General features: G+C 37.6%; 3 protein-coding genes across 14 annotated transcripts in view; 1 reads left to right on the top strand and 2 right to left on the bottom strand.

Annotated features, from left to right (window-relative positions):
- Window positions 1–9,823, bottom strand: part of nek1 (NIMA-related kinase 1) — a 33,397-nt gene extending 23,574 nt beyond the window's left edge. For 4 of the 6 annotated variants that reach the window (XM_056259847.1, XM_056259848.1, XM_056259850.1 and 1 more), the window contains exons 1-13: window positions 9,738–9,823; window positions 8,546–8,685; window positions 6,623–6,719; window positions 5,433–5,530; window positions 5,058–5,141; window positions 4,720–4,787; window positions 4,555–4,641; window positions 3,764–3,818; window positions 3,141–3,341; window positions 2,892–2,964; window positions 2,170–2,324; window positions 1,914–1,979; window positions 524–583 (exon numbers count right to left, since the gene is read on the bottom strand). In XM_056259847.1, the coding sequence (XP_056115822.1) occupies window positions 524–583; window positions 1,914–1,979; window positions 2,170–2,324; window positions 2,892–2,964; window positions 3,141–3,341; window positions 3,764–3,818; window positions 4,555–4,641; window positions 4,720–4,787; window positions 5,058–5,141; window positions 5,433–5,530; window positions 6,623–6,719; window positions 8,546–8,662 (1,161 nt within the window). In that variant the 5' untranslated portion in view covers window positions 8,663–8,685; window positions 9,738–9,823. Of the gene's footprint in view, window positions 1–523; window positions 584–1,913; window positions 1,980–2,169; window positions 2,325–2,891; window positions 2,965–3,140; window positions 3,342–3,763; window positions 3,819–4,554; window positions 4,642–4,719; window positions 4,788–5,057; window positions 5,142–5,432; window positions 5,531–6,622; window positions 6,720–8,545; window positions 8,686–9,737 lie in introns of those variants that run through there. The other 2 variants (XM_056259849.1, XM_056259852.1) reach the window with 2 other exon arrangements.
- A 1,310-nt stretch (window positions 9,824–11,133) lies between these two features.
- On the top strand, window positions 11,134–14,751 carry cbr4 (carbonyl reductase 4). The gene is made up of 5 exons (XM_056259846.1): window positions 11,134–11,282; window positions 11,580–11,700; window positions 11,903–12,036; window positions 13,383–13,517; window positions 13,627–14,751. The coding sequence occupies exons 1-5, from the start codon at window positions 11,138–11,140 to the stop codon at window positions 13,803–13,805; spliced, it is 714 nt and encodes a 237-aa protein (XP_056115821.1). The 5' UTR covers window positions 11,134–11,137; the 3' UTR covers window positions 13,806–14,751.
- The window catches only part of palld (palladin, cytoskeletal associated protein), an 87,265-nt gene continuing 78,881 nt past the window's right edge, over window positions 14,329–22,712 (bottom strand). For all 7 annotated transcript variants that reach the window (XM_056259843.1, XM_056259839.1, XM_056259842.1 and 4 more), the window contains 7 exons: window positions 21,791–21,940; window positions 20,777–20,865; window positions 19,804–19,936; window positions 18,100–18,307; window positions 17,520–17,685; window positions 16,866–16,999; window positions 14,329–16,059 (listed from right to left, as the gene is read on the bottom strand). In XM_056259843.1, coding sequence (XP_056115818.1) covers window positions 15,899–16,059; window positions 16,866–16,999; window positions 17,520–17,685; window positions 18,100–18,307; window positions 19,804–19,936; window positions 20,777–20,865; window positions 21,791–21,940 — 1,041 coding nt within the window. In that variant the 3' untranslated portion in view covers window positions 14,329–15,898. The remainder of the gene's footprint in view (window positions 16,060–16,865; window positions 17,000–17,519; window positions 17,686–18,099; window positions 18,308–19,803; window positions 19,937–20,776; window positions 20,866–21,790; window positions 21,941–22,712) is intronic.

Raw genomic sequence — 22,712 nt, 5'->3', positions numbered from 1 at the left:
TACAGTAACAATAGTGTTTCGAGTTTAAGAAACAGATACACATACACACACTATCTTTCAAAAGTTCGGGTTTGTTAAAAATGTTTAATGTTTTGAAAGAAGACTTATGCTCACCATGGCTGCATTTATTTATTTGACAAAAATGTATAACAGTAATAAAAGTATTATTGTAAAAAAAATATATTATTTAAAATAACAGCTTTCAATTTTCATTTATTTTGAAATGTAATTTATTTGTGTGATGGCAAAGCTGAATTTTTGGCATCATTACTCCAGTCTTCAGTGTCACATGATCATTCAGAAATCATTCTAATATGCTGATTTGGTGCTCAAGAAACATTTGAAAAACAGCTGTGCTTCCTAATATTCTTCTGGAAACCATGAAATTTTTTTTTCAGGATTCTGTGATGAAATTATTTGAAATAAAAATCCTTTGCAATAGCGTAAAAAACACATCACTTTTACATACAGTAGTAAAAAACATGTGACATGAAATCATTCCATGCTGTCATTAACAGCTCACCTGTTCTCTTTGTTTCCTTTCCCTCTCCATCATCTCCATCCGTTTCTTCCTCACTACTTCCTGAAACAGAACATGATCAAGATGCTTTTAGACACGAGTCAAACACCAAAAACAGTATGTGATATTTATTTCCTATGACTTATTTTATTTGTAATAGTGATGACGTAGCTGTTGTAAAGCTGTGTTTGTTTTAAAAACTCCATCTATGCGACAGAAGAGAGGCAAGAACAGTCAAATTACCATTTATGTAAAAGACACAACTTTTACATAGTCAAAGAATATGTGTTCCAAAATGAATCAGTTGTTGAACATTTATTAACTGTTTAGCACACCTTGGGGATCAGAAGGTACAGTAGGTCTAAACACATTTACAGTATGAACACTGTATTGGTGAAAGGGTTAATAAAGAAAGGGCTGGAAAGGAAACTGAAATGTAATGCCCACCATATGGATGACGGCAGTTGGAGAAAAGCATGAGAACACCAACAAAAAGGGAAAAGAGGGGAAAAGATAAAAAAAGGTTTCACTTAAGAGAAAAACATAAGAACATGTTTGTTTAGAATATTAGATTGTGATACTTCAGCAGTAGGTGATAACTAAACCTATTTCTAATCTTTCTCATTTTATTTAAATAATTAGCTGACCATTTTATCCAAAGCAACTATAAGCACACACAGCGACAGTGCTGCTGGACCAACCCATGGCGGCGGTAACTAGGTGTGCTGCCGACAGCTGTTTCACTGCATTGGAATTTAAGGTGACACGACTAGAAATAAAGTTTTATTTGTCAACCTGTTTTTTATTTTTCACCTTTTTTCATAAACTTACTACAAAGATTATTTAGTTTTAATATGTTGTCGAACTCACTGCGTGAGTGACATGAATACGCTGGTTGAGGAGCAGCATGTCTCAGTACTCATCTGACTGCATTTTCACCCAGACCTCATCGAACAACTGAATATAGAGGTCTTGATTAAACTAAGCATTCATCAACATTACTCCTGAGCGCCCAACTACATTTGAGTATCATAAGATGCAGGTTTTTGACATTTAATCATGAATTCTGAGCATTCTCATATAACTCTGTCCTCATTCATTTGTATGTTCATCATGTTCCCGTGGCTAAGGACCAACCTGTGGATAAGTACTCAAAGGCACAATACTGATAATTGACGTATCGTCCTTTGCAAGATTTGAACTTACAACCTTTGAGTTAGCAACCCAGATCTTTAACCAGTGGAGTAGACTAATGCTGTCTAAGGCTTATAGGGAAAATAAGATTTTGCTAGAGGACAGAGTGCATTTCATCAGGGCTAGGTGGGTTAATAAGGAGGAGCAGGGCTGGGTGTTTGTACAAGGGGATGTAGATAGGGGGCGCTGTCTGATGTACCTCATGCTTCCTCCTCTCCTCCTCCACTCGACTCACTCTCCTCTGAACTGCTGCAGGAGGGGGAGCCTGGACAACACATGACACCGGGGACGAGGATCAATAGGTCTCTCGCTCATATATAGCACACAGCGGGACAACATCAACAAATGTCTGAATGCTACAAAATGATCCTCAATGCCCCTCCTAATATTCAGACATAATGGGTGGCAAAACATGGGAGTGGATTAGCAAATCAAATATTTCCCATGGTTCTCACCTGCTTCAGTTTGACTGGTTTCTTTGCTGCATCTGGGATCTTCCTGAAAGCTTCAGATGGTCTCCGGACTGTTAAAGGCACTCCATATTTGGCTGCTGGCTTGGTAATTTTCTGAGCTGGGGAAATGGGGATGGGGCCTGGTGCAGGGCGTTTGGCTGGGGAGTTAGGAGGAAGAAAACGTCAGTATTTGGTTTTTGGTATTTGGAGATCAAGAGAACAATTTATCAATATACTCCATGCACATGTCAACACGTCATTACTGCTCATTGAATAACCATTAAACCGGTCCATGAAAATCATGACTAATAAATAAATGTCTTTTTTTTCCTCTTCAAAATGTATGGTAATATTTAGAACCAACTCACCACACATGCACAAAAAATAAAAATATTTATTATTCTGATATAATCAGCATATTATATTTCTGAAGTATCATGTGACACTGATGACTGGAGTAATGGTATTGTTGATAATGTTGACAGTTGATGGACCCCATTGACTTCCAAAAAAAAATAAAAAATACTATGGAAGTGGGGCCCATCAACTGTTTGGTTACTGACATTCTTTAAAATATCTTCTTTTGTGTTCAGCAGAAGAAAGAAATTCATACAGGTTTGAAACAACTTGAGGGTGAGTAAATGATGACAGAGTTTTCATTTTTGGGTGAACTATTTTTTTTGTGCACGTGAACACAACGATTAGTTATTAATGAATGTGTTTACCTGGTGCTCCCTGGGCCACACTCATTTTAGGCGGATTAAGGTGAAGTGAATGGCTGAATTCCTGAGCAATAATCTGCAACATACAAAGGGACATAATAAATAAACAAATTCTGCAACTTATGCTTGAGGTGTTCTGGAATTAGACCTGAGCGTTACATAATATCTGAGTTATATCTGGGAGTCACAATGCACAGACTGACTTATATAATTTATCACAGTGATAATCAAGTCTGTTTGTGTGCATGTCACCTGAGGGCTGAGAAACTTGTGAATCCTGCGAGCAAGAAAAGGCTTGCCCAAAATGGCTGAGACGGAGGGTCTCTCCCGAGGGTTGCGCTTGAACAGCTGGGCCAGGAGAGAGCGCAAGTCTTGGGAGTAATGCACGGAAACAGGCGGGTACGAACCACGAATGATTTTCAGCACCAGGTTCTTCATGTTTCCGGCCTCAAACTGAGTGAAAGACATTATATGATTCGCCCTATTTAATAAATGATTAGGCTACACCATATTAATTCAAGTCATAAATCATGGAAACCCACAATTATATCAAAGAATACAGGAAAAAAAGACTTGAAAAAAATCAACAGTGGAATTTCTTATAAGCTGGAGAGAGTCTCTTCAGCGAATTATCCCAATTTTAAAAGCTGTTGCAGTTCACTTGCATCTCCACTGTAAAATATTAGTCTCCTTAGAATATTCATGGTGTAAATAATGAAAGAAGGTAAGTGAGAAAGGAAGAGGGAGAGAAAGAGGAGACCGATATTCTGAGACAGATATGAAAGGACTGGTTCTGTTTTATCATTCACATCACAAAATAAGCACGAAATCTCTATCACACACAGAAGCAACTACTAAGAACATGAGGTACTTACTGCATGCTTAAGCGTGCACATTTCATACAGGACACATCCCAGGGCCCAGATATCACTAGGATAAGACCCGACAGAACAACAGTGGAAAAAAGAGCCAAAAAAAAGCAGACAGATAGGAAAAAAGTTGGACAAATGGGTAAATTTTGGGGTTGCACATGTGGATTATTCTCACATGTACATGCACACATATAGATAGATTATACACAAACAGCATATTAAATCCTCGAAAGTGATCTTGAATATCAAACAATATGGCTTTGTACAAAATCAGGATTGGAACCACTAAAATAAATTAATACTTTTATCTAGCCAGGATGCGTTAAATTGATCAATAGTGACAGTAACGACTTATATAATACTTACATAATGTTACAAAATATTTCTATTTCAAATAAATGCTTTACTATTTGAATATACTTTCTATTCATCAAAGAATCCTTACAAAAATGCATCATGGTTCTCAAAATTTTTTTTAGGAAGCACAACTTATTTTAGTATTGATAATAATAAGTAATAAATCCGAATTGAGCACTAAGGCTTGCAGTGTGAATGTAGCCTAATACAGCTGGTGTTCATCAATAGTGGCTAAGAACATTCAGACTGATCACATTACAAACAGTCCTGGAACAAGTTACTTGGGATCAATATGTAGCTGCTGGGATCAGAGAAACTCGTATAAACTGACATCACCACTCTAATGATTCAGCCAACTGTCCAAGAGTCACTGGGTGTTATGTAGCTACTGTACAGCCCATATATACCCCACTGGCTCATAACAGGAAGTACTTTACCTCTTGTTGTTGTATGGCTTATTTTCACATATCTCTGGCGACAGGTAGTAAGGTGTGCCGATACAGGTCCTCGCCAACTCCACGGTGCTGCACACACAAACAGATTATCTATGAAGGTCACTCACCACATTCCTTGTGGCGTTTTGAAATAAAAAAATATCTTGCCTGTTCAAAACTCTAGCGATTCCAAAGTCACCCAGCTGTACGGTACCATCTTTGGTCAGAAAAATATTCTTGAAAACAAAAGCAGAAATCATGTATTAGACATTTACGTAAACAAAGTATAAGGATATTGTATATTATGCTGTTCTTCCATGGAAATGTTTGTACAAATGCGTTTGTGTGTGTGTGTGAGAGAGAGAGAGAGAGAGAGAGAGAGAGAGAGAGAGAGAGAGAGAGAGAGAGAGAGAGAGAGAGAGAGAGAGAGAGAGAGAGAGAGAGAGAGAGAGAGAGAGAGAGAGAGAGAGAGAGAGAGAGAGAGAGAGAGAGAGAGAGAGATGTACCTGTGATTTAATGTCCCTGTGTAGGATTTTGCGGTCATGTACGTGTTTCAGAGCCAGGCAGATCTGCACTAACCAGTCAATAATCTTCCAGAAAACAACAGACAGGAATCAGTACCTCAGATTATAACATTGCAAGATACATCTTTAGGTTAAAATGTATGACTTTTGCAAACCTGCAACGAACCTACTAAGTAAGAATACCTTTTTCTTTTATGATAAAAGAAATGCAAAATTTACACTATTATTTTGTGGTGTATTTAAAGGTGTACTCAATTTTTGAGTAAAAATAGTAAGTGCACATTTAAAGCTTTGATAATTTGCAGTCTTTTGTTGGGTGCAGAGCTTAACTTGATGTCTTTATATTGTTCCTCTTACCTGTTCCTCAGGGAATAGAGTCCCTCTCTGATTATTGATCTTCTTAAACAGATCTCCTCCCTCACAGTAGTCCATTACTATGTACAAACAACCACTCTCTGAAAAAAAGAGAAAAAAAAACATTACTGTTCAATGACAAAGTAACAACAATGCTTCAGTTTCACTGCCTGTGGTTTCTTGACATTTAAACAAAGACCACCGTTCAAAAGTCTGGGGTCAGTAAGATTTTTTTAAAGAAATGAATACTTGAATTCAGCAAGCACACATTCAATTGATCAAAAATGACAGTAAAGACATTTATAATGTTGAAATATTTATATTTCAAATAAAAGCTATTCTTCTGAACTTTACATTCATCAAAGAATCTAATCATGACAAATCACAAAATTAAGCAGCAGTTTTCAACATTGATAATAATAAGAAATGTTTCTTGAGCAGCAAATCAGTATATTAGAATGATTTCTGAAGGATCATGTGACAATGAAGACTAGAGAAATGGCTGCTAAAAAATTCAGCTTTGCCATCACAGGGGTTTTAAAATATATATAAAAATTTGTAATTGTAATATTTCTAATTTTTTACTGTTTTCACAGTGTTTTTGATCAAAAAAGTAACCCTGGTGACCATAAGAAACTTTCAAAAACATTAAATAATCTTACAGACACCAACTTGTGGGACGGTAATGCATCTGTACACAGTATCTGATTTAATCAGATTTAGACTCTTAGATTTCACTGTAAATTTATAATGGAATTAAGCAAACATTTTGCCCTCTATTGGTAATATCATTAACGTTCATATACCACCCAAGGTTTATGTCATTAATTAGCCTGCCATCCGGATGTCAGAGATACTGCATGACTTCATGAACCGAAACTATCATTAGCTAAACGACATCCTCTCTGTAATTTAATTCAAAAGCTTGGAGCTCCTCCAGATCATGCAAACCCCCCGATCTATCAATCAGACACAAACCTTTAGAACAGAAATGCAGTGGGTATAGTTTGTGCCGGAACTAATGTTCTCAGATTAATCAAGATCAGTCAACTAAAGACCAAAGACCAAATGCTCACTCGTAGACGCCAGTTTGTCATGCCTGTCAACATAATAGCAAAGCTGTGCAGCAAAGCATCATATTCCAATATTAATATGGATTTCTGAATAAGGATGCCCCATGAGAGGGGCTTTACCTTCAAAGGATTCCTTGTACTGGACGATGTTTGGATGGCTCATGTTAGCCAGAACTGCCACCTCTTTACGTGATTCTTGTCTTTCTTTGTTTGACATCTGATGAGAAAAAGAACACTGCAAGTATATATAAAGGAAGATAGCCCATCAAATATCACATAGCCTATCGTATTTAGGGTTTTAAAGGGGACATATCATGAAAATCTGACTTTTTCCATGTTTAAGTGCTATAATCGGGTCCGCGGTGCAACTGCTAACCTAGAAAACGTGAAAAAAGTGACAACCCAGTAACTTTGTTTTGGTAAGCCTTTCTCTGCAAGCATGTCAAAAAATAGGCCAATCAGATTTCGCTCCCCTTCTGACGTAGGAAGGGGATCTTATTATAATATTACCGCCCCTTAACCCTCTGGGGTCCTTCGGCCCAAATGGACCCGAAGCATTTAAATATTTTTTTTTTTTAAATCATTGCTTTATCGGAATGGTCCGAAGTTTGGTGACTTTGTTGGTACTTGGCATATGAACACCCCAAAAAATTGGGGACAGGATTTGAATAGTCTAAGTGGTTGTAAAAAAAAATAGTCACACTCAGGACCTTCGGGTCCAAATGGACCCGCATAGGAAATGAATGGGAAATTGGCAAAAATGTGAAAATACAGAGTTATTTTGTGCGTACAAACTACAAATCAGCCACGATCCAGAAAAAAAGCACACAACAGTGAAGGGGTGAATCTATAAAACATCAAGAGTGCAAAACAGACACATCCACACACACACACACACACACAAACACACTTTTATACACATACACACTAATAAATTCAGATTACATATGGGTTTTGAATTTTTAAAATGCTCAGTTTGTCCACCAGATGGCATCCATCTCATTTCAAAAATTGCTTTCATGAGGCCTAGGCTTGACTCTAAAATGAAATACAGCTTTAAAAAAAAAAATATATATATATATATATATATATATATATATATATATATATATTTTTTTTTTAAATTTCTATTATATTCAATGGGGAAAAAATGGGTCATAATTATTGCATTAATATTAATTATAAATCATTTTTATTTTTGAAATTATCTCAAAACACCAAAAACGAAAAGAAAAAATATTATAAAAAAAAAGTAAAAAAAAAAAAAAGATGATTTTCTTTTAATAAATATTAATCCCACCCTTCCGGCCCATTTGGACCCGAAGGTCCTGAGTGTGACTCTGAAATGAAGGACCCCAGAGGGTTAAACTGCACGTTTCCACCCACGGTGCCACCATTTGGTTTTCGCAAGCGACAACAGTTCCAACGCAATGGCAAAAGTTCAAGCAGAGCATGCAAACTGTTCTGTCGATGGTGGCACAGACGAGCACAGAACACTATTTGACCAAAAAATGTCACAGCTGTCTTATAAAAACCTCAGAGAACTCTCAACTTGTGTAAAAGTTAAACATGTCAATAAGATGAATCAATGTAACTCCACAACAACTACATAAATGTATCCACTAACCATTCAGAAACGTACAGGTGCGTCTAAAAGTTGCAAACTCTTCCTGAGTCTCTCTGTAAGGCCGCACTCCGCTACTGGTTATTTCTGAGATTTTGGCTGAGTGAAATTATTCGCGTGTTTTATTATTGTATACAAACGAAGCTCGTGTAAAGGATCGGCTCTCTTCTGAATGGGGGCGGGGAGCGGCAGCTCATTTGCATTTAAAGAGGCACACACACCCGAAAAGGGGCAAATTTGACAAGCTATAATAAATAATCTGGGGGGTATTTTGAGCTGAAATTACACAGACACATTCTGGGGACACCATAGATTTATATTACATCTTGTGAAAAGGGGCATAATATGTCACCTATAATGATTGAAATACCCATTTACGTTGCCATGTGATGTATAAGAGAGAGAAATGATCAACTCACCCTGGAGATGCCAATCTCCTTGATAACATATTGTCGGCCATCTGTCCTTGACTTGACCAGGATGGCTTTCCCAAAGGACCCCTCACCAATCTTCTTCAACCTCTCATATTTATCCATGTCTGTGCAAAAGACTTCTCATGCTGAGGCCGAGGGAACAAAAAACACATGAAAATAAAATTATCAGAAAAATAGTACAAGGATTTAAAAAAAATTAATAATATGTCAAGTCAACCAAATATATTGTCTGATAGGACTAGAGCAATCAACTGACATTTTCCTCTAATATTTCTATAGGTGTGGCATTTTAAAAGTCATATTTAGCTGTCATCCATTCACAGAGCCAGCGGGAATTAATAAACCAACTCAAGCAGAGCACCTCCTGATGAGTGAAAGGTTATTATCTTTTTCCACACAGAAACCAGCTGCATACTGGGATTCACTACAACTGCCACCTGGCCTAGATGAAGCAAAGGCAGACATGCATTTTAGACAAACTAGTGGGACAAAAATAAAACATAACAGCAATGCAGCCTTGGACAAATGCTAAAACTAAGCCCGTCTAAAAGCAAAAGCCAGACAGTGTATGTGGGCTTATGAATTAAATATGACATGTCAGGAGGAATTACCCACCACCCTTTAAAGGGGGTAAGAGATTGTACAAAGGCACAGGATAAAACAAAGAATCAGGCTGACAGATAGAGAGAGAACCTTCAGATAGCAATAAATTAGATTAAAAACCTTATGAAAGCTTTGTCGTTCAATAATAATGAAGCAAAGCTGACAAAACATAGAAACTTACAAGTTGTAACGTTACATTTAAATAACAGACCGGGACAAAAACACTGCTTGAGACTTGGACTGACTTACACAGTTTACCATTTACAATATTAGACCTATACAATCAAGATTCAAAGACTGCTGTATGTTATTTGAATAGAAGCATCATCGCATAAACATTACATTGCAAAGTTTCAACAACATCAGCTGATGTCTCATTTAGCGGGGCCTTGAACGGGTCGCTGTCCAAACTTAAAAGCTAACGTTACTAAAAGCGTGCTAATGAAAACTGTGAAGAGAAATTAGCAGTCCTAATTGAAATTCCGCGAAATGACACTGACAGTCACTTTAAAGTAGAGCGCTGCAATATGTTCAAGATAAAAGACAGAATTTGGCAAAATACATCGGTTCTTACCTTTTAAATTTAGAATAATGAGCGAGCACTGGCAGCATCAGTGCAGCTCACTTGAAGATTTTCTATTGTGGGCGGTCTCATGTGTGCAGACGGCACACGCTGACTGAGAGGAGGGATTTGATTGGTCCGCTCTCACGTCAAGTCTCAGATGATAGGGTGAAAAACATGTCGATCAATACTCATGGCCGTTAGGTTTGTCTGTCAATGTTTGGCGCAAAATTCCCCCTTAGCAACCGTCACCGGTTGGTACACTGTCATGGAGCCACTACAGGGGCAGTCTTTGGCCACTATCCGCTTTGAAAATTAACGGACAGAAGGATTACCGGATTCTGGTGCACATCATTTACAAAGCATATTGTGTTCTTCATTTAGAAAAAAGTATCCTAATTTTTTATTATTTATATTAATTTACAATGTGCATTATTATTATTATTATTATTACATTTTGTAGATTGTTATTCTATATATTGCCATATGTATTAATGAATTACTTTATTAATTGTCTTTATTATTGTGTTGTCCTCCTCACCTATGTTTTAATATTCTTGAAATAATCTCGAAGTTTTTTCCCACTTCAACCGATTTCTTCCCAACACTGCTGCCTGTAGCAGTGCGTTTGTCTCCACCTATCGGCTGGCATCGCGCAGTGCAGTCAATATGGCGGCACCCATTCCTTCCGTAAGTTTCACATTTTAGCGACACAATTTGACCTGATTGGGAATGGGAATAATCCAGATGTAATTGTGCAACCATTTGTTCAACCATTTAACAATGTCGCCGTGCATGCTGGATTAAATAAATGCTGGTTGGTTTCATTATTTATCAGTCTCAAATAAACCAAGAAATGTCGTAAGCGCTAAGGTATGTTGCTCATTATCAGTGTCAATAACTCTTGCTGCTTTACACCTTGCTGTATCAATAACTTTTATGACAGATACCCTTACAAAAAGTACAGTGGCGGTTATACATTATACTTAGAATACTTCTAAGAATTTCTTTTATGAATACCACGGAACTTACATGTCCAAAAAATTGACATTATGATGGCCCTTTTTACAAGTGATGATTTTAGATGGTAATAATATGGTGATTATATATATCATTTTCATACACCATATACAGATATTACCTTGGAGTGCCATGCAAATATATAGGCCTATATATATGCATTTTTACTTGACATTGATCGGCATGTCAAAGAAATGTTATTTTAAGTTAAAATAATTACATGTATTGGACATCAATCAATGTCAAGTATATAGTTTCTTTATAACCATTTCTTTTTACTAAGACACAGTCACTATTTTCAGTTGTATTTTCACCTTTACTTGTTCAATATCTGATTAGTGGCCAGCAGTCGTCAGTCATTCAGCACTGTTTTTTTCTGTTGTAGGGTGGTGATGTCCAGACTGGCCGTAGTGTTTGGAGGTTCTCGTGGCATTGGGCGAGCAGTTTCTCAGCTGCTGGCACAGAGGGGTCATAGGGTTGTGCTGCTGTCCAGGAATAAGGAGGCTGCACAGGCTACTGCTGAATCTCTGCCTGGAGGTGAGTTAGTGAACACAATGATCATTTTGAATTACTTGCAGTGGTTCGTTGATGAAAATTATATCACTTCAGTTTGGCAGTGTATACATCATACACCTTCAGGCCTTTTTTTACTTAAATGTTAGTGATGTGTAATAGTATTCATCTATCAAAGGGCACAATCAAAACAGGTGGACCAATGCATGCAATTATACGATAAAACGCATACGAAAATTTCGGACTCAGTGTGCAAGGACCTTTAATCTTAAATGGCATTATAATAGATGTTATAATTCTGGAGTATATATTTAATTTCAGAAAAACATTTGGGTCTTAGCTGTGATGTTTCTAAAGAAGAAGATGTTCAGAGAGCATTTGAGACCATCAGTAAGAACTGTGGCACTGTGGGATACCTGGTTAACGCGGCTGGCATCAACAGGTCAGAGACATCACAAAGTAATGATGCAGAAAATGTATTGTGTTTTTGAAAAAATAGATCAGTTTCCATGGCCAAAAAGAAACAATTATATTAAAAATAGCGGATTTTTAAATATATATATACATATATATACTGTTACTGTATATAAAAATAAAAGACTGCTGCGTTCTAATATATTATTTAATGTGTATTTATTTTAAAGAGATGCATTGTTACTGAGGAGTAAATCTGAAGACATGCTGTCTGTTCTTCAGACCAACCTACTGGGCTCAATGCTCACGTGCAGAGGTGCTTTACGCAGCATGCTCAGCCACGGAGGAGCTATTGTCAACATTGGTGAGCCATATTTATCTATGTCCCACTACCTTATGATCTTATTATTATTATTATTATTATAGTATTTCAGTTCTGAAGTGTCACGAAGATTAAGCTGGAGAAAACGGGAAAATTCACCCTGCATTAGCAGCTGGACAATTTGGGTTCATTTAATTACCACTAGATGGCGAAAAAACTCCAGATTTGAAATAGTATTGCTAGTTCTGCATTCTTACACTTGTCGAATTCTGATAGTAAATGTCAATTTTCTCTTGACATGACGTAATATGGTAAATTAGAATTTCTGATGGGTGTAATCAGAATAAAAACATTTTTACATGACAAAGTAAGAGTTAGAAATGTTTATTCAGCATCAATGAGACTATGTACAGTATAAACCTCCAGTGTATGAATGTTAACCCCATAAAGCCTGACATAATGAATTAAGTCAAATATATATATTTTTTAAATGGAAGTTCTCCCAATAATATGTCTGCTATTTAAATACTTAGTTTTATGTCGTTTTAATTGTGGGGGGGGGCAAAACATAAAATGCAGTGCAATACAATGATTGAGAGATGTACAAATAAATGTTAACGTCTCAAAAGCCTGATGTTATAATGTGAGTCTCAAATATGATACCTGATTTTTCATACGTGATGAAGTAAACATAAGTTGCTTTAGTCTAGTAAGTGTTTATCTTGAAATATTACTAACAATATAAAAGTTATTCTTATATGTGACCCTGCACCACAAAACCAGTCACAGTTTAAATTGAGATTTATACATCATCTGAAAGCTAAATAAATAAGCTTTCTAAGCTTTCCACTGATGTATGGTTTGTTAGAATAGGACAATATTTGGCCGAGATACAACTATTTGAAAATCTGGAATCTGAGGCTGCAAAAAAATCAAAACATTGAGAAAATCGCTTTTAAAGTTGTCCATTTATGTTCGCGATTCTGCTGCATTCACTCACAAAAATAAATGTTTGATATATTTACGGTAGGAAATTTACAAAATACCTTCATGGAACATGATCTTTACTTAATATCCTAATGATTTTTGGCATAAAAGAAAATTTTGGTTTTGTATTGTTGGCTATTGCCACAAATATGCCTGTGCGACATGTGACTGGTTTTGTGATCCAGGGTCACATATTTACTCACATCAGTATCAGATTTCACTACAAAAAGATACACATGTACCATGACCTACAAGGGGGAGTTTTTAGAATTATACTAAAAGGCCTTATACTTGCTAAAAAAAAAGTATTCACTATCAGTCAGTTGGCAGAAGACGATAAGAAATTTGCTTATCAAGTATGATACAGTAGGCTTTATAGGGTTAATGATGTGTTTCCTCAGGCTCTGTGGTGGGTGTGAAGGGTAACTCCGGCCAGTGTGTTTACAGTGCCAGTAAAGCTGGACTGGAGGGATTCACTCGCTCCCTGGCAAAGGAAGTTGCTACCCGGAATATACGAGTGAACTTGGTGGCTCCAGGTTGTTCGTCCTCTCTTTTTCTTACTTCTACTACTTCTTTTGCTTATTAACCTACATATTAGCTGTCATATGAGTGCAGCTGAGAATTCATCTCACTCTCCCCTCTCAGGATTCATTCTGACGGACATGACGGCAGCGCTGGAGAAGGAAGAAGTAGCGAGGAGAATTCCACTGGGCCGTTTTGGGGAACCTCCAGAGGCGGCCCAGGCTGTCCTTTTCCTCCTGGAGTCCCCTTACATCACAGGACAGGTTCTGCTAGTGGACGGAGGACTACGACTGACATTGTAAAACTAAAACTGGCATTGTGATGAAAACATGTGAGCTGACTGAGTCATTGAAGTGTTAAAGTGGATACTTTTGTTTCACCGATAAAGCACAATATCTGTATTTACATATTGAATCAAAGCTTGATATTGTTGATCACCTCCCCATCTCTCCATGGAAATCTGAGTCACACAAAACTGTGTAAGAGTAGTTTTGGCCCATCTGGATTGGATTAATGTTATTTTTAGCACACTGGAGATTTTGGGTTTTGGTTGCATGTTCCATTCTTGGGATGACAGAGGTCACAGGTCAACGTTTGGAGGATATGACTAGCTTTTTGATGTCATAGTTATTTTCAGCATCCAAATAAGCTAGGCTACATTACACTTACAAATGAGCTAAACCCCTTTAAACAATTGTTTAGAAAAAAATATATTAAAATGTGAAATCGGCCTTCATCACATCAAAGTACAGATCATCAAAAAGCTCATTCAGCTTTATTGAGAGATGTTTTTGCCAAGAGCAATTGGACTCAACCCAGACTCAATACTTTCAGAGACATTTATTTATTGTACTATTCATAAACCAGAAGAGAATAAGGAGAACAGTCCGTATACAGGCACAGGTTGGCTTGGAAATCAGAAAATATTGCAAAAAAAAGAGCCTCCTAAAATCTGACTAATTTGAAGGATAAACAGCTGTGTAAGAAAGAGCATATGCAATCACAGGCTTACATGTATACATTCTGCTATATTTTGTGTATATACGTTGCAAGTGTGTGTGTGTGTGAGATGGCTAAACTTGAACTCCCAACTGAGTATTTGATATTCAACTGATCAGAGCAAGTGTTTAGAGAATGCTAATATCATTTTAAATGTGTATTAAATTTTGCTTTCAGTGTTATTTTGTTATATAGATGCTTTCAGTTTTATTTTTTCTTGAAAAAGCCAATTAAATATAAATGAACAAATCCGTGCTGCCAATATCACATTTTGTGTTATGTTTCTGTAATTCCAAACCTGAAAACTGAAGCCTACCTGTCAAAGAGTTACCATCTGCTCATTCCATGCACCACCATCATCATCATTAAAATCAATATTCGTATAAATCGCCTCTTCATCCACCATCAGCCAATCCTTCCCAAACATGTGCCGATTCCACTTCCTATACTTTCACCATAAGCATTCCTCCTCCCTCTCACTTCCACAGAAACACAACAAACATCTGTCCAAATCTGTCAGTCAGCCAAAACTTGCACAAATCTCATCACTCGTGTTAATGACGCAACAGTCTCTGCTTTTACCCTCTCGTAAAAATGAACAAAAAGACGAGTTGGGGAAAAGGTCTTTAAGGCCCGGCCTTGTGAGACATCTTGTGAGATTGTAGATCCAGACGCAGCTTCTATCTATGGCAGTGTGCATCTGATCAATGTGTGGGATCTCAAGGACACTGAAGCTCCAGGGACGATGGGGTCCATGGAGTTTCAGGTGTGTCCATCTTCCTGTTCCCTACTTCCAGAGAAACCCCCAACCACCCAAAAAAAGTCCTATTTCCTGTGCTGGAGAGGAAGACATTCCCTCCATCATTTCATAAATATATCTAATCTAAGGTATTATAACTAAATACATAAAAAGTGTTACATGTTGGCACTGTAGTAACATGCACAGCTAGATGCTAGTTATTTGAATAAATGTTTATTTATTTTTTAAAGTTAATTTAAAATTAAATATTTCATAGGCACTTGTGAAAATCTAGAGATGAAAAACAAGGCGATCATCGGTATACTACCTCCTTCCTCAAAGCCGTGCTGGTGTGTGTGTATGTGTATGTTAAGTGCGCCAGCGAACCATTAAGTCTGTTTATGACCTCTTTTAAGCACCCACATCACTTCCCCTCAGGAAACAACTGAAATAAAGCATAGTGAATGGTCTAGTCCTCCTCGGGCAGAGAAGTGATAATACCAAGAAATCAAACTCTCTGAGGAAATGCTGAGCGAAGCCATTCCATCACTTTTTCAGACGACCCCCTTAAGAGAAAGAGGTTCTTGTTGGGAAATGGGTGGAGATTATGGAGTACGCTGGATCAAGCTTCGAAGGTCAGATCCTCCATGCTAGGCTCTACAGGTCGTCGCTCTCGACTAGGGCGCCGGGAGGAAGAGGATTGGAGTCTGGGAAGAAGGCTGCCTTCACGTCCAGACCCCGTTCTGTCAGAGCGGCGTAGCGGCTCGTCGATGGGCGCACCTTCTTGGGCTTTGGGGTGTGGGTTTGCTGCCACTGGGCTGAAGGAAAGGGCGAGGATGAACACGGTTTCTCAGTTAGAAGAAATAACAGGATGTAAAATTGATGTCTACGTAATCAATGTAGTTTCTCAATTACAAAAACATATGGAGACTTTCCTGTATATAATAGAATGTTTCATTTAGGGTTAACTTTAGCTTTTAGCATTTATCTTTTAATATATTAATACACAATATTATTGACAATTTAGTAAAATATACTTTATTATTTATTGATTATCGGCTATAAAATAAGATAAAATAATAAAAAGAGACTTACTGGTATCAGCCAGAGTTGTAAGATTAATTTGATTTAATATTGGGGTATTAAAGCTGGTATTGTATCAAAGCATAAATGAGTGTTGAGTCACAATTCCCAGTTTCAATTCATTCCAGACTGGATCCATTTCAATTTTAATCATGGTATGATGGAGATTATAACATTAATTCAGTGTTAAATCACACCCCTTCTGTGATTCGAACCACTTTCACAAGACTCTGCCAGCCCATTGTTAGTTTAACCTTAGGTAATGCATCCGTATTGTTAAACCTGTTGTTGATGGCAAACTCACAGCACTGGCTGATGGGATTGCTATGGGAACACTGGGTGGAGGAAGGGAGTGTGCTTTTATTGGACAGATTTAATACGATTTCTTCCTTAGTCTGAAGCAACTTACGCAAGAACATTGATCAGATAAACCGCTTAAAACTTCTTAGTCAGTATTTAGTGCATTTTGGTCCTTTACCAGTAATAACAGCATTGTTACATGAATTCATGAGATCCGTTTCAACTGTGTGTTTAAACTAACCATGAACATCGAGACGTGCTGTACTGGAGATGATGCCAGCTTCATTCTTCGCTGAAACCGTGTACCAGCCTGCGTCTTCTTTCAGAGCCGGCTGGATGATCATACAGAGGTAACCAAAGTTGTCCTGGTGTATGCTGGGAAATGGAATTGAACATCAGAATGAGCAACATTGTTTGCCTTCAATTCATGCCAGGATTGTTTAATCATGCTGCATGAACATTAATTTGAATCCTCATGAGTAAACCGCACCCACAAACAATGTGACTGAAGACTTTACAGCTTGTGACTAACTGTTCTTGTCCCTCTGAGGTGGTGTAGACGGTAGCGTCTGTGGTTAAGTTACTGTGTGTATGTTTCTTTTACAAGGCCCTTTTCGTCTGGTGTGTGTGTGTGTGTGTGTGTGTGTGTGTGTGTGTGTGTGTGTGTGTGTGTGTGTGTGTGTGTAAAAGTCATTTTAAAATATATCTATGAGGACAATAGTATTCAACAGGCGATCTCATTACTTTTGGTCTGGTTTATGCAAGTATAACACAACGAGGATGAATAAAACTACTTGGGGTCTTAAAATGTGTTCTCATTTATATTACATAGAGATTCTGCAGTTTGATTGGTGGAACGGCTGTAGGAGGGCTGTGATTGGCTGAGATCTCCTACCTTATCCTGTCTGTGTTGTGAGTGAAGGACTCGTTCTCTTTCTTCCAGAAGATCTGTGGGAATGGGACTCCAGACACACGACACTCAAGACGCACAGGGTGACCCTCAGCGACACTTGTGTTCTGGAGTTTCTCAATGAAACATGGGACTTTATGCATCTCTTTGGCTAAATAAGAAAGAGAGAAAAGTAATAAGAAAAAAAACAAAAATAAGTATTCATGTAACGTATTAATGACATTTTTTTAAATATAAAATGAAAAAAAAGTGTGTTGATTTAAAAATATTTTTTACAAAAATATAATGCTTATACATATTTAAAATGATACGTTCTTAACTGCATTTTACATACATTTTGTAGATTGGGTCAGTACGTTTTTTTTATTCAGCAAGGATGCATTACAATTACATTGACCAAAAGTGACAGTAAAGACATTTAAAATGTTACAAAAGATTTATATTTCAAATAAATGCTGTTCTTTCGGCTTTCTATTAATCAAAGAATCCTGGAAAAAATGCATCACTGTTTCATCAAAAAAATATGAGTGTCTTTTATCTCTAGTTGAACTCTATGGTTGTGTACCTGCAACAATAAGCTCTAGGTTGAATGAGTTCTGTCCAGCCCTGTTGCTGGCGATGCACGTGTAAACTCCTGCATCTCTGCTAGTGACAGGCTCGATGACCAATGAGTGAACTCCGTTCTCCCTCACCAGCATCTTGTGGGAGGAGTCTGGACGGATAGTTTGGCCATTCAGCTGCCAGATGAGGTCGGGAGTTGGCAGACCACTTACCTATGTTTTGAAAAAACAAGTCAAATCTAAAGTTTTCAGTATAATTCATTCTCTCACATATTATCTGTGCTGTAAAATGTCAGTTACAGTGCAATCGCCCCTTTAAAGTATTTTCGAACCTAAAGCTAGTGTGTATGTGTTTGTCCCTGTGCGCCTGGACTGTGGCGTCTGTATGCGTGTGGTTCTCATGGGAAATGAGTCTGTGCACAATGCCTGAGATCTGTTTTCAGCAACTCACATTCCTGAGAAACACAACACCTGCCTCACCAGAAGTTGTGCCAGCGTCAGACCACCATTGAAGGTCCCTGTGTGTTTATGTTTGTTTATGTATCTGAGAGGGGTGGACGGAGATGCTCGTTTATCCATCTGCATTTATTGTGATGTTCCTGAGAACACACTGCTCAAGTGCCATTCCCCTGGGTGTGCATATTCCCTGCGTGATGCTTACAATGTCCATTATGCATCTCACTACAGCCAACTTGAGTGTGTTCATGACTTTTATTGAAAGAACAGGCTGTGTAAGTGAAAAAGCAGAAAACTTTGATCTTAGACCTCCTGAACTACATCTAGGGACATTTGTGGCCTGGAAAGTTTAGAAAGCCTCAAAGCCAGAGTAAAAAAAAAAAAAAAATCAGCTCTATAAATATCATTGACATTAAGGACTCTGTGCATGAGTGCATTACTGGTGATGTCTTTTTATAGCGTGTGAATCCCTCCATGGCACAGTGAGCCTTTATTCTGAGTATGTAGTTCGCAGCCAGACATGGGCAGCGGTACAGAAGAAGAATGTAATACTACAGTTAGACGACAACATGAGAGAAAGAAATAGACCAGATAAGAGGTAGAGGTGGGAGGTGGGGAGGAGAAACCAAAAGGCATTAACCCACACAGCCCTGAAACAATTTTAAATTGTGTTCTTTTAACAAATGGTCACTGAAAGGATGCACTTTGCCTAAAGAAATTGTCAAACTGAGCAGCTAAATGAATGGTTACATTTTGTATTCATTTTGTATGCGATTTGAAGTTTTCTTTTTAGAAAAAAAGTTGGTAACACTTTGTTGGCTGGGCATAAGCAAGGCGGCAAATTAGGAGAAACAAAGAAATACGGGACAGACAAAACAGCTGGAGAGACAGAGGGAGGGAAGGAAGGATTGAGAGGACAGTCTTCAGAGACAGCAGTAAGCCAAACGAAACACATCTGAGAGAAAGTAGAAAACTCAGTAATAGGAGAAAGAGAGAGAAAACTGAGGATAATTCCAGCCTTTTACTCAAGGTTATTCATCATTTTAGAAGTGATGAAATATCAACTTTATTTAAGCTTTTTTTCTCTTTCTTCAGAATGCAGAGGGAGGAAACTTTTCCCAGATAATCACAGACAGAATGTTTCCTCCAGCCTCTGAAATGCCCATGAGTTTATTTATTTGTGAAGTAACCATGTAATAAGCGTTATGGTCACTATGGAGTTAAAGTGAGTGTGGCAGTGTTTGTGAAGTCACCTTGCAGTCCATGCGGCAGAGTTTACCCTCTTGCACAATAAGGTCACCGGGGGCCTGCAGAAAATGAGGGCGGAAGTGACGTTCCTGAATGTTCTCATTCTCATCACCACTGTCCCTGGACCTTGAGCGTGGTCTGGGAGAATGGAAAAACAAAAGCAAAAAGATTCTATCAGTTGCTGCCTCTTTACTGATTCTAATCATTGTGGAGTTAAAAAAAAAATATATATATATATCATAACTGCATCATGTAAATATCAAGGTGAACAATTTTAAAAAATGCATACTAATAAAAAAAAACGACATCAGATTGGATAAAAGGGTGGCGTATTAATGTTTTGTACTACAATAAATCTAATATCAATTGAACAGACTGCCAAATTAAGACACTTCTATTGGACTTTAATATAGTAGGCAGGGTCAAGGTGAGAATGGCCAAAATGACCATTTTAAGAGGAAGGGGGAATTAAAAATGTATACCTAATAAACATACCTACAGTAATAGGTGTTATATCAAAAATCATGGAAAAACAACTTTGCCTGTAATGCATTAAAGGAAAAAGAGGAAAATGGAAAAGTAACAGGACACCAAAGTGCACTATACTTTTTTTTTATGGAGAGCAGCTCCAATTACTTCATGTGTAGGGAATCATTTCTACTTTTATGAATGAACGATAGGTTGGCACTTCGCATTGCCTTTGGAGACTATTGACTGTCAAATAAAAAATATAAAGACCTCAAAGGCCTGAATGGTCAGGTATAGTCAGAGGAAACCCCACCCTTTGAAAAAGATTCACATCTTCTATTCTGCACAAAAGACTTCTTAACTTGTCCTTGCATCATTGTCCAAAATACACAGGTGTTCTTTACATGGGGCACGCCCTCTATTACTTCTAGTCCGATAAAGCAAACCTGATCCTGAACCTGCTGTTATCCACTGGCTGTGTATGTTTAGAAACAGCATTACTTGTATTACCTGCGGATGTGTCCAGGTGTGGAGCGCTGACTTCTCCCCCTTTGGTTCACAGCCTGAACCATCATCCTTCCAGTACAGCTCACTCTCCCCTAAGAGAGAAAAACAGAATATATAGAGAGAGATAAGTAAAGAAACCCATTGTACCTGTTAAGCTTTTCTTATGGTCAATAGTTGGAATGCAGGTATACCCTTCCTACGTTATGGGGACAAAATGTCCCCACAAAGATGGCAATATCCAAAATCCTTCTGGGGACATTTTTTGTTCCCCATGAGAAAAACAGCTTATAAATCATACTAAGTGATGTTTTTTGAAAATGTAAAAACGTTGAAAGTTTTCTGTGATGGGTAGGTTTAGGGTTAGGGGATAGAATATACATTTTGTACAGTATAAAAATCACTATGTCTATGGAATATCTCCATAAAACATGAAAACCCATCGTGTGTGTGTGTGTGTGTGTGTGTGTGTGTGTGTGTGTGTGTGTGTGTGTGTGTGTGTGTGTGTGTGTGTGTGTGTGTGTGTGAACTCTTGACCCTTCCAAAGGCTGTACGAATTATCTTTCTTCTGGTCAGTCACTTCCCCCTGACTACCGATGTTTATCCATCTCCACCAAAACACTCGTCAAGCTGACTAGCCACTTGAGTGGGTGGGTGTGTGTATGAGAGAGCTATCAAATGATATCAAACTCCGATAAAATGCATCATATATTTTCAGTAGCAAAACTAACATTAAAAAGTGAGGTTCATTTTTACTATAGGAAAGAAAACTAAATATTGCAAAAATATTGCCTTTTGCAATTTGGGCGGATGACTAGTCTCCAATTTTCTAAGAAATGCATGCTCTTTTGTTGCATGTGTAAAAACACAGACAATTCATCAGTTTGAATTAGTTAGAATTAAAAAGAATTAAGAGTGTTAAGTTACTTTTAAAATGAAAGAAGATCAATCTTTTCAACAATGTTTCCCTATGCCAATATAATCATGTCGTGTGTATTATATTAAGAGTGTATATCTCACCGCTGGGTTTCCTGCCATGATGGTGTAGTTCCCATCATCATCTAGTGAGGCAGCAGCTGTGTGCAGGAAACATGTGCCGTCCGGATCACGACTGATACGGTAGTGTTCACTGCGCTTGGAAATCTGCTTTCCGTCCTTAAACCAGTACACCTACAAACACACACAGATATAAACATGATTATGCAACAATCCAAAGCTTGTACTGTTGTCCCTTTCTTTTTCTCTTCATCATCACTCTTGTTACTAAGTCTGCTGTCATCACACAGTCATTACAGTGGTCTCATGGTAGTCAGGAGACACACAATGATCGCGAGACAGCCATATATGGCAGGAATCTCAGAAGTGAAGCAGAGCTTCTGATGAAACCAGCCTAGTCACAGATGATAAACTCCACCACCAATCCCAGCTTTCCAGACTTTCCTACAAACCCTTAACACAACATACAGTACATGCCACTTTGCAAAGCACATTAACTGTAAAATAAACAACTTTCATTCTGTGAACCACTAATAAATCTCCAGAACAATATACACGATAAGGCTATAGACTATAATAAAAAAAGTATGTGTTATATTATGAAAAAGAATAATGAAGTAACTAGTATGTAAAAAAAAAAAACCTTTTTTCTGTAAGATTTTTAAAATGTTTTTGAAAGTCATCTCTTATGGTCACCAAGGCTGCATTTATACGATCAAAAATACAGTAAAACAGCAGTATTGTGAAATATCATTACAATTTAAAATAACTGTTTTTGGTTTATTATTTCTGTGATGACAAAGCTGATTTTTCAGCATCATTACTTTAGTCCTCAGTGTCACATGATCCTTCAGTAATCGCTCTAATATGCTGATTTGGTGCTCAAGAAACATTCCTTAAGCAGCACAATTGTTTAAAACATTAAAAAGTATCATGGTTTCTACAA

The sequence above is a fragment of the Rhinichthys klamathensis genome, unplaced genomic scaffold, assembly GCF_029890125.1.
Source record: "Rhinichthys klamathensis goyatoka isolate OS25496 unplaced genomic scaffold, OSU_Roscu_1.1 h1tg000170l_1, whole genome shotgun sequence".
Classification (NCBI taxonomy): Eukaryota; Metazoa; Chordata; class Actinopteri; order Cypriniformes; family Leuciscidae; genus Rhinichthys; species Rhinichthys klamathensis.
The sequence above is the reverse complement of the archived record's forward strand: the minus strand, read 5'-3'. Positions and strand labels throughout refer to the sequence as shown.

Bases quoted from the DNA above. Each gene is read 5' to 3' on its own strand.
- cbr4 (XM_056259846.1), top strand. From the start codon at position 11,138: ATGTCCAGACTGGCCGTAGTGTTTGGAGGTTCTCGTGGCATTGGGCGA. The intron at 12,037-13,382 runs GTGAGCCATATT...GTGTTTCCTCAG, and splicing joins AGGAGCTATTGTCAACATTG to GCTCTGTGGTGGGTGTGAAG. The intron at 13,518-13,626 runs GTTGTTCGTCCT...CTCCCCTCTCAG, and splicing joins AGTGAACTTGGTGGCTCCAG to GATTCATTCTGACGGACATG.